At 39.6% G+C, this 10,273-nt stretch overlaps 1 protein-coding gene across 6 annotated transcripts in view; it reads right to left on the reverse strand.

Moving 5' to 3' along the window:
* The window catches only part of RAP1GDS1 (RAP1, GTP-GDP dissociation stimulator 1), a 219,188-nt gene that overhangs the window by 4,390 nt on the left and 204,525 nt on the right, over positions 1-10,273 (reverse strand). For all 6 annotated transcript variants that reach the window (XM_006872955.1, XM_006872952.1, XM_006872956.1 and 3 more), the window contains one exon: positions 9,987-10,115. In XM_006872955.1, coding sequence (XP_006873017.1) covers positions 9,987-10,115 — 129 coding nt within the window. The remainder of the gene's footprint in view (positions 1-9,986; positions 10,116-10,273) is intronic.

Genomic DNA, 10,273 nt, shown 5'->3' on the forward strand with positions numbered 1-10,273 from the left:
GAAATGTTGAGTGTGTTCTTCCTTTTTGTTTTTCTGATTCCAAATCTTTGCACATTTTATTATAATATTTGGCTTTATCTTCTCGAGCTGATCTTTGAAATTTTCTGCTTAGCTCTTGGATCTCCACATTTCTTCCATTTGCTTTAGCATCTCTATGCTGGATAGCAAATTTCAGAGTCTCTTCTGACATCCATTTTGATCTTCTTCTTTCTTGTCTTCTTAATGTCTTTTTGCTCTCTTCACGTATGAAGAGAAGGAAGCCTTAGAGAGATGGAAACCCTGTTTTCAGAAACGTATAGACCTAGATGGAAGATATACCAAGAAATGATAGCTTCACATTTTGATATTTTTGTTTAGTTAAAGGTGCTATGATTTTGTAGCAGCACTTTTTAGCTAACCCTGGTATAAAGACAATTAGATACCAAGTTCTGCAGTCAGCAGTAGATTAGGGTAATGAGTTATACTTAAAACACATTTGTATGAGTTCAAGGTTTAGTCCTAACCCTAAAACCATATCAAATATGATGTCCAGTGAATCACAAGAAAAATATCAGATCTATTTAAATTAATTTTGTGGAAACTTACGTGTTTACATTTTAAATACTTTCATCAAATTTCTTTGACAATGGATTCCCTTTTTTTGTTCCATTTAATTTAGATTAAGGGAAAGTAAAGGAATTCCTGGTAGGATTTTATGAGAACTGCTGTAGAGGAAGATTCAGGTCCAGCAAGTTGAACTCAATCCCCTAACTGACATCTTTATTTTGATAAGATTGATTTATAAAATGAGGATCAATTCTCAAGTGATTTAATGTCTTTTTCTAAAGTCTATGATGTAACTATTTCAATGTTTTTATAGCAATATCAGCTAAGTAACAAGAGTGTCTACCTTGATAGTGTTTTTCATTTCCTGTTTATTTAACGTTGATATTTATACTTTGCATTGTCATCATTCTTTCCTTTTTTTAGCGTATGAACTAGTTTCTAAACAAAAATGTTTTCTGTTAGCAGTAATATACCTTGGGCTTATCTAGGTACAGGCAAGGTCCAATTATGAAAGATAATTACTGTTTACTGAAAGCAAACTTGAATACTGTAACTGAACTTTAGTGTGGTGCTATGGGTTAATGCATCACACTGCAAAGCCGTTTGAGCTGCAAAGTTGGTGGTTCAAGCTTACCAGCTGCTCCTTGGAAAACCTACACAGGGTTGGAGCTGACTCAATGTCACTTAACAGCAACAACAATTAGTAGAGGGAATCCTGGTGTGGCACTGCTGGATAATAAGCTAGAGTACAAGGTCAGTTTGAACCACAAGGTCAACAGCAGTTCAAACCCACCAGCCGCTCCTCTGTACTTAACAACGTAACAGAACCAACTCTATGGCACTTAACAACAACAACAACAATCAATAGAGGGGAGTCTTGGTGTGGTGCTGTAGGAAAAGCACTAGACTGCAAAGTTGGTTTGAATCGAAAGGTTGGTGGTTCAAACTCACCAGCTGCTCCTCGGAAACCCTATACAGACAGGGTCACTATGTGTCGGAACCAACTCGACAGCACTTAAAAGCAACAGAATCAATAGAAGGAGTACTGGAGTGGTGCTGTAGGATATGCATTGGGCCACAAAGTCAGTGGTTCAAACTCATCAATCACTGCTTGGAAACCCTATACAGGGGTGCTATGCATTAGAAACCACTGAAGGACACACAACAATAACAAAAACAACAATCAATCAACAGAGCAACTACACTAGTAGCTGAAAGTTTCTGAAGCAAAAGGTCATTCTGTAGGCAATTATCTGTTTCTCTATGAGTGCCCAAGATCACCCCATCTCCTCACAACATACCTTTCGCTTGGTGATAAATCCTTTAGGGTAGTTTAGGGATCAGTCCCATACCAGTTATAAAGGGAATGCCATTGGTTAAAGCCTATGGTTTTCAGTGTAATTAATACATGAATGAACTTAAAGTTGCATAGTACTACCTAGGTTGTTGTTTTTTTTTTTTTTGCTTTGTTTTGTTTTGAATGTGAAAGAAAAATTTGTTTACTGTTCTTAATTACTGAACCTTAAAATATTTCACCAAATTTCCCAGGAAAATACAGATAACAGATGTATAAACACATCTATTCTTTTAAGAGGTCTCAAGTATATTTCGAAGTATCTATATATATATACTGTGATATTTAAATAACTTTTACCTTGAAAACTTACATAAGGGTGAACAAGTAGAGCAGAAAGTTCTGTAATGCTAAGGTAACGTTTTAACCTCCCCCAACATGACTGCATAGGTGTTTAAGGCTATATATCACTCGAACTGTGAGGTCTTTATCACTTGAAGAATCATTCTCATTTGAACTTTGGACCAGGAGCATTGTATCATCACACACACACCAGAAGAAAATACCTTCAATGCTGTGGTATGTGCTGGGGATGGGTATAAGCCAAGGAAAGGAAACTGAAGAAATTCATAGGCCTTTGCTCTTGTTGAGAATACAGAAACATACACATATTCAGTCTTCATGGAGAGTTCCTCTGTAATTTCATGTATTAGAATCTAATTCACAAACAGCCTTAGCTTCTTGCTTGAAGGCCAAATATCATGGCTGCTTCATATAAAAGGTACTACACAGTTTGCAGGGAACAGCAGCAGTTCTCTGACCCACAACAGTCTACTCAAAGTCCTGCACCCAGTCTTTTAGTACTTTCTTCTAAATTTCTAAATATGCTGTTACTTGTTTATAAATTTTAGTTATTATCTATCAACATCTATTGAAGATAAAAAAAATTTATGAAACTCTAGTTTATTTACACACCCCTAACGTCTTCTTACCATATATTCCAAAACAATTATAACATAATTTAAATGAAATATTCGGCATATACTTTAAAACTCCAAACTGTTTATTCTTAGTTGAACTACATAAAATACTACTATTATGTTTTCTTTCTTTAAACTATTATTTTTCTCTAATTTTTTACTGGTCTAACTTTATTTTCTACATATTTATCATTAATCCCCCCCCCCCATTTTTTTAAAAAATGTTTTATTGTGAGTTATATGATATGATAGTTTACATGAGAGAACCTCAGTTCCATATTCATTCCATCATATATCATTACATTGCCATGGTTCCAATCCCCTCCATGCCTCGACTTCTGACCAAAGGGCATATCCTAGAAGCCCGTGCTCTACACTCCCCTCTCCCCCCTCAGTCTTCGGCCCACAGTTCCTCTCCCTCTCTGGATCCAAAGTCCCCAGCCGCTTCATCCCTCCTTGTCATCATCTCTGTCTCCATCTCAGGCATCCCCAGTTCTCTGGGCGGGGTCCCGTTCTCGGCTCTTATCCAGGGGCCTCTGCTTCTAGACTGGAGAAATAATCGCTCTCTTCCTTGCTACAAAACATCTACCCTTGCATTTCCAACACTCACAATCCGTCTTGATAACGATTATTCACTATAGTATCGCACGTTACTCATTTGTATTTCATTTCATCAGCTCCACCTAGACAAATTGGATAGTACTCACTGGTGATTCTGCCTTCCTCCATGCCCCCTAGATCTAGGTTCCCTCTTGAAAGCTTGTAAGCCAATTACTTCTTGCCTTTGTAGTCCCTCCCTCCCCATTTGGGTATCCAATGTCCAAGTTGCCCCTCTATGTCTACTCTGTGTGTGGAGGGGATGGGAATGTTTCTTGCTGTAAGGATTTGTTGCCTCTTTTGTGTCACTGCATTAGTATTCATAGGTCAAGTTCATCAGCTTCGATCAGCTCAATCTTCTCCCCGCCCCCTCTTTCTTCTCCTGGTTGAGCTCCGATCATCCAGTCATCCAGTCCTGGTCATGTGGGTGTCATCTGCAAGTGTGGGTGTTCTTGTGCACATGCCCTCTCTTCCCATCAGCCGGCAGCTCCATTCTCCACTTGAGTCCTCCGTGGACACGTAACTGACTCTGGGCCCAGGAGTCCTCGGGTCTCCTCGCACTGCTTGCCAACCAGGTCCCCAACTGGGTCCACAGAAGCCCTCTGAATATTGTGAGGCTTAGCTTGCCGCTTCATTGCTGCCTTTACCCCATTTCTCCCCAACGGTGATGCGTGTGTTTACCAATCCGAGCGTGCATTTCCACCAAGTCTCAGTGTTGTTTTTTTTTGGGGGGGGGGGTTCCCCAAAATTTTGTGGCAGAAATACAAAACTCTCAGAATGGTCCAGCTACTAAGTAATCTACCACCCTTGCTTTTCTTACACCTGTCACTCCTGCATCCCTTCCTTCCTCCCTCTCCTCCTCCCTGCCCTTTTCCTTCTAAAATAATTTTTGTGAGCCATTCTAATCTAGATTGTTTGCTGTCTAAGAGGGCTGCACAGTAACCATAGTTCTTAAATTCAGACTTGGAAATATGTTCTTTACCAAAGATGCTCTAATGAAGATCTTCAGAGCAGCATTCAGTATTTGCTAGGAAACCATTATGATATCCATGCTGCCCCTTTAAAACATCCACTGTCTAGAAGGTAGATTATTAAGGATTATCTAGGGGGAGGGGGCCTAGCTAAGGTTTGGTATGAATGTGAATACTGCATTCATCAGTGTCTCCTTGCACAAGCCCCCTCAGCATTCCTGAGTGTTTGTCTGGCCTCGAGTAAGAGGGCCAAATATCATTCCAAGGAAGATCTGAGTAATGAAGACACATGGATTATTGTTGTTGTTGTTAGGTGCCAACAAGTCAATACCGACCCATAGCGACCTTATGCATAGCAGAATGAAACACAGCCCGATCCTGAGCCAACCTCACTACTGCTGTCATGCTTGATTCCATCGATGCTGCCACTTGGCCAATCCACCAACCCTCCACCTTACCAAACATGATGTCCTTCTCCAGTGACTGGTCCCTCCTGACAATATGTCCAAAATATGACAGACGAGGTTTAGCCATCTTGGCCTCCAAGGAGCATTTTGGCTGCACTTCTTCCAAAATGGATCTATTGGTTCTTTTGGCAGCCCATAGCACAAGAGAACTTAAAACATTTACTGATGAAGATCAAAGAGCTCAGCCTTCATTACAGATTACATCTCAATGTAAAGAAAACATGGATTATAGGAACTAACAATACACCAAGGATTCAGAAAATATAGCAGACTACTTTTGTCTATTTCTTCTAATAAGGACCACTATTAGAGCCTTTGTATGTATTTAGCACTACATAAACACCAAATACAGGATACTGAAAGATGGAGAAAAGAAGGCTTGGAACTCAGAGTTTTTGTTCTGCCTCATATATCCAAATCTGGACAGAAATGCTGGCAGCATGTAAATGCCAATGGGTGCAAAGAAATATAACACTCCAACAGAAGCTTTCTGTCTTTAGTCAAAGCACCAGTTTTCTGAAAGACAGAAAACTTCTAGACAATAATCTTACTATTCCAGTCACAAAAAAAAAACTGTGACCCACCCACACTCATGTCAGGAAGGCCAAGTGAAGAGACTATACTTCCTTTTTTGCCAGGCTGTAACAAAGCACTCCAATCTCTCTAAATGGGGCAGGGGAAGAGTTTCAGAGAAGGCTCAGACAGGAGCTAGGCTTTCATCTTCCAGATAACAAACAGGCCTCCACCCCACAGTGGAGGAGCTATGTAGGATAAGCACTGGACTGCAAACCATAAGGTTGGTGGTTAGAGTTCACTAGCTACTTCATGAGAGAAAGATGAGGCTTTCTGTCTATCCAGAATCCCATCCAGAACCGACTGAGGTAGGAAATTTCCACTGGATATTCCACCGAGCCTGGAGTGGCCAGAAGAACAGAAGACACTTTGTGAAAGAAAGACCAGGAGGAAAAATCCGAAACAATAACGGCAATCTGATTGATTACTATAAGAACGGGTATGCTGTTCGTCCGGGAGCCATCAAGGCAAGTGGTCGGGACCCCTCAGAGCAAACCCCCTTCCAAGACAGACTCAAGGGGAAAACAAGAGCAGGCATGTGGTCTGGCTGGTGACCATGTTGGTCACCGATAAGGGGAAGAGGGGGGAAAACAGCAATGAAGTTGTGAGCTAAGCCCGCCCATATTCAATGTGAACCCGAGTGGCGACCTGGATGGCCAGCAGTATGGCAAGACCCGGGGACTCCTTGACTCAGAGGCAGTGACATGGCCACAGAGGACTAAGGTGGAGAGTGAAGCGTCCAGCTGATATGAAGTGAGGGGAGATGCACAAGAACACCCATACTTGCAGAGAGTACCCACTTAACCTGGCTTCGAAGGCTGGATCATCAGAACTCAACTAGAAGAAGAAAGAAGGGGGGGGGGGGGGAAAGAGTAACCTGCTACAATTTGATGAACTTTACCTATACTTATGGATATAATAGCTCAAAAAGGGAACAAATGTTTATAGTGAGGATCACTCCCACCCCCTCAGTTCACAGGGTTGACAGGGATGGGCAACTTAGACATTGGCTACCCAAAATGGGGGTGCCTATAAAGGGAAGAAGTGACTGGTTTACAAGCTCTCAAGACGGAGCCTAGTTCCAGATGGGGTGGGGTAAGGCAGAATCACCACGGAATGATTTCCACTCTGTTGGGACCTGGCTGGCGAAAGGAAATGGGGATAAGACTCTTGTGGTACAATAGTGAGTAATTGCCATCAGGACTGACTGTGAGGGTTTGAAATATAGAGGTAGATGTTTTCTGACAAAAGGTGGAGAGTGATTGATTTTGCAGCCCAGGAGCAGAGGTCCCTAGAACCATCAAGTAAGAAGAATGGAGAACGTGACTCTACCTAGAGAGGCAGTAATGCCAGGGATTGAGACAGAAATGATGACATGGACAGATGGAGTGGCTGGGGGCACTGGACTCAGAGAGGGAGAAAGCTGTGTGCTGGCAGCCGGGGGGCAGGCCTGTGTGGTGTACTCTTCGGTTATTTGATGATGCATGGAGGGGATTGTAATTGTTGCAATAAAACAAAATACGATAGGATGCATGTAAACCTGATGTTCTCCCATGTACACCTCACAATAAAAACTTGAAAAAAAAAAAAAAAAAAAGATTTACAGTCTGGGAAGCCCTATATAGGGTCACTACAAGTCAGAAATGCGAAGTCAGCACCTAACAACATAACAATTTCCACAATGCTAGTAAAGACCACACGGGGTACCTAGATTTCTATGCCCAGTGTGCAGTAATGAGGTTCTCCCACCACTATGGTGTCAATGCGGGGGAGCAGTAACAAGGAATTTCTGTTCCTTTCAGTAATGGTGGTATCCGTGGAGGTCTAGTTGTTGTTGTTAGGTGCCATAGAGTCAGTACCAACTCATAGCGACCTTATGCACAGCAGAACGAAACACTGCCTGGTCCTGGACCAAAATCACTATTGTTGCCAAGCTTGAGCCTTTGATGCTGCCACTTTGGCAATCCATCTCACTTGGGGTCTTCCTCTTTTTATCTGACCCTCTACCTTACCAAACATGATTTAGAAGTCCAAATTCCCAATCCCACCCAGTTATAACAAGGAACCTCTCACCTCGAGTATTAACAGAGGTGGAGTGGGGAACCTAGTCTCTACTTGCACCTGGCAGTAATGAGGCAGCCCTCAAAGCTTTCTTTCCCTTCCTTAGAGATGCCAGAGAAAGTCAGCTAAAATAGGTTTAAGGGAGATCCAGAGTCTCATAACATAATACCCAAAATACCCAGGAAAAAGCAAGAAAGAAAATAAACACTAACACATATTATAGTCCACCTTCTAGGAGATAAAGACAAACAAAAATAATCTTGAAATATGTGAGAAAAGTGACACCTTACCTATAGAGGCGCCATTAAAAAGTCAGATTTCTCATGAGGAAAATTTCTCATGGTCTCTAAGAAATGGGAAAATGTTTTTCAACCACCAAAGAAAAAGAACTGTCGACTCACAATCCTACACCCAAGAAAAAGATCCTACACTAGGAATAAAAAGGAAATCAAAACAGTCTTACATGAAGAAAAATGAAGAGGAATTTGTCACTAGCAAATCTACTTTTACAAAAATGGAAAACAAAAAACAACAAAAAAGAACAACTCTGGAAAACACTAAGAACATTGTAAGGAAATATGTGGGTAGATACGATAGGTTTTCCTTCTTGAGTTTTTTTCAGAATTATATCTGGTGGCTTTGAATCCTGGTATGGCACTGTGGAATAATGCACAGGACTGTAAGGTCAGTTTGAACCGCGAGGTTGGTGGTTCGAATTTACCAATCACTCCTTGGAAACCCTATACTGGGTTCGCTATGAGTTGAACTCACTAGAAGGCACTTAACAACAACAACAACATAGTTTAGGACTTCTGGTGTAGTGCTGTGGATCAGTACTGGATTGCAGACCACAAGGCTGGCAGTTCAAACCCACCAGTTGCTCCTTGGAAACCCTATACAGAGTTGCTATGAGTTGAATTGTCTCAATGGCATTTTGCAACAACAATGTGGTTTAATTAACTGCTACTCAGAAACCCTATACAAGGTTGCTAAGAGTTGGAACTGACTTGAGCACAATAATGTGGTTCTAAATGTATGTCTAAATTTAAGACATATTACAAATGAGGCAAATAAAAGGGAGCTAAACAGTGTAAGGTTTCTATACTTCACTTGAACTGGTAAAGTGATGATATCAGTAGACTGTGATAGTATGTATATATAATGTAATAGCTAAAGCAACCACTAGGAAAACTATACAAAAAGATATACTCAAAAACACGCTAAAAAAATGGAAATGGAATTCTAAACAAACATCCAAGCAACTCATAGGAAATCAGAAGAAAAAACAAAGCTGAACAAAATAAAAAAAAAAAAACAAGGAACAGAAAAAAAAAATGAAATTGCATACTTGAGTAACAACATTATCAATCATGATAATAAATGTAAACTATAAATATACTCAGTAAAATAAACTAATAGAGAGGATTAAAAAACATTAACCAATCAGATACTGTTTAAAAAAAGACCTACTCCACATATAATGAAATGGCAGGTTAAAAGTAAAAGAATAGAAAAACAAAATTATCAAAATGAAGCAAGAGTGGTTATATTAGTATCCAAAATTAATATATAGTATCAGATTTCTTTGCTTCAAAGTAAAGAAAACTACCAGAAATAGAGAAGGACATTACACAATAATAAAAGTGTTGATCTTCCAAGAAGGCATAATAATCCTAAACATGTATGCATACAAACAGAGCTGTAAAAGACATGAATTAAAACCTGATACAATTGAAAAGAAAAATAGACAAAACCACAGCTACATTTGATGATTTCAGCATTCCTAAAATACCTACAACCATTAACGTTACAGAAGAATACCACCACCAAGCAAGAGGATTGAATAAAATTTTTTTAGGACATTCCAACCAAGATCAGCAGAATATACAATCAAGTGTCCATGAAACAAATACCCAGGTATATCAATGATTCTTCTAGAACAAATTATTACCACACTACACAGATGGTGAGCTTGAACCAGTCAAACTTTGCAGTCCAGTGCACTAACCCACAGCACCATGTCAAAATCAGAACTTGTTCTTTATAAAATAAATAACATCTTAGCGTTAATGAAACAGACAGTTATTAAAATTTTAACAATGTAATGTATTTTATCTATATTATCATGATACTTTTAGTAATTACAGTAAAAAAACTTTGGGTCTATTTTCAGTTTAAAAGTAACTCTCTATCTTCTAGTACCTAATTTCTAATGCATTCAAAACTAAAACTACCACCCACTACAAAAACACCCTGAGGAGGTCAGAACCTGTGCAAGGCAGAAACCTGTCAGAAAAAGAAAATGCATTATTTTGTACTAAAGGAGAACATTAGAAAAGTTTTCTGTGAAAGTCAGAAAATTTACAAGACCCAGAAAAAAAAAGGCAGCAAGTACTGCTGAGTTCAGGCTTACAAAGGTTTCACATCATTATTCTACCCTCAATATATAATGTCAACCATATATTGAGGGACATCAAGTGACAAAAGTAATACTTACCAGATCCCATGAGAGCACAGATCAGGACCATAGAATTATATTTGATTTCAGGAGCACTTCTCTCATCTGCTAGCAGTCTGTGTAAAATCTGTACAAGTTTAGCACTTTCTAGATCTTTCTCAGCAGTGCCTGCAATATTCAACAAATGAAGTATAAGCTATAAGCACTGCATGAACCCAATACAATATAGATAAACATGACTTCCAAAAAGTGAACACTTACAAAATTTACTGAAACAATGAATGATATGTATACACACACACACACACACACACGTATAGATATAT

The sequence above is a fragment of the Chrysochloris asiatica genome, unplaced genomic scaffold (genome assembly GCF_000296735.1).
Source record: "Chrysochloris asiatica unplaced genomic scaffold, ChrAsi1.0 scaffold00216, whole genome shotgun sequence".
Classification (NCBI taxonomy): domain Eukaryota; kingdom Metazoa; phylum Chordata; class Mammalia; order Afrosoricida; family Chrysochloridae; genus Chrysochloris; species Chrysochloris asiatica.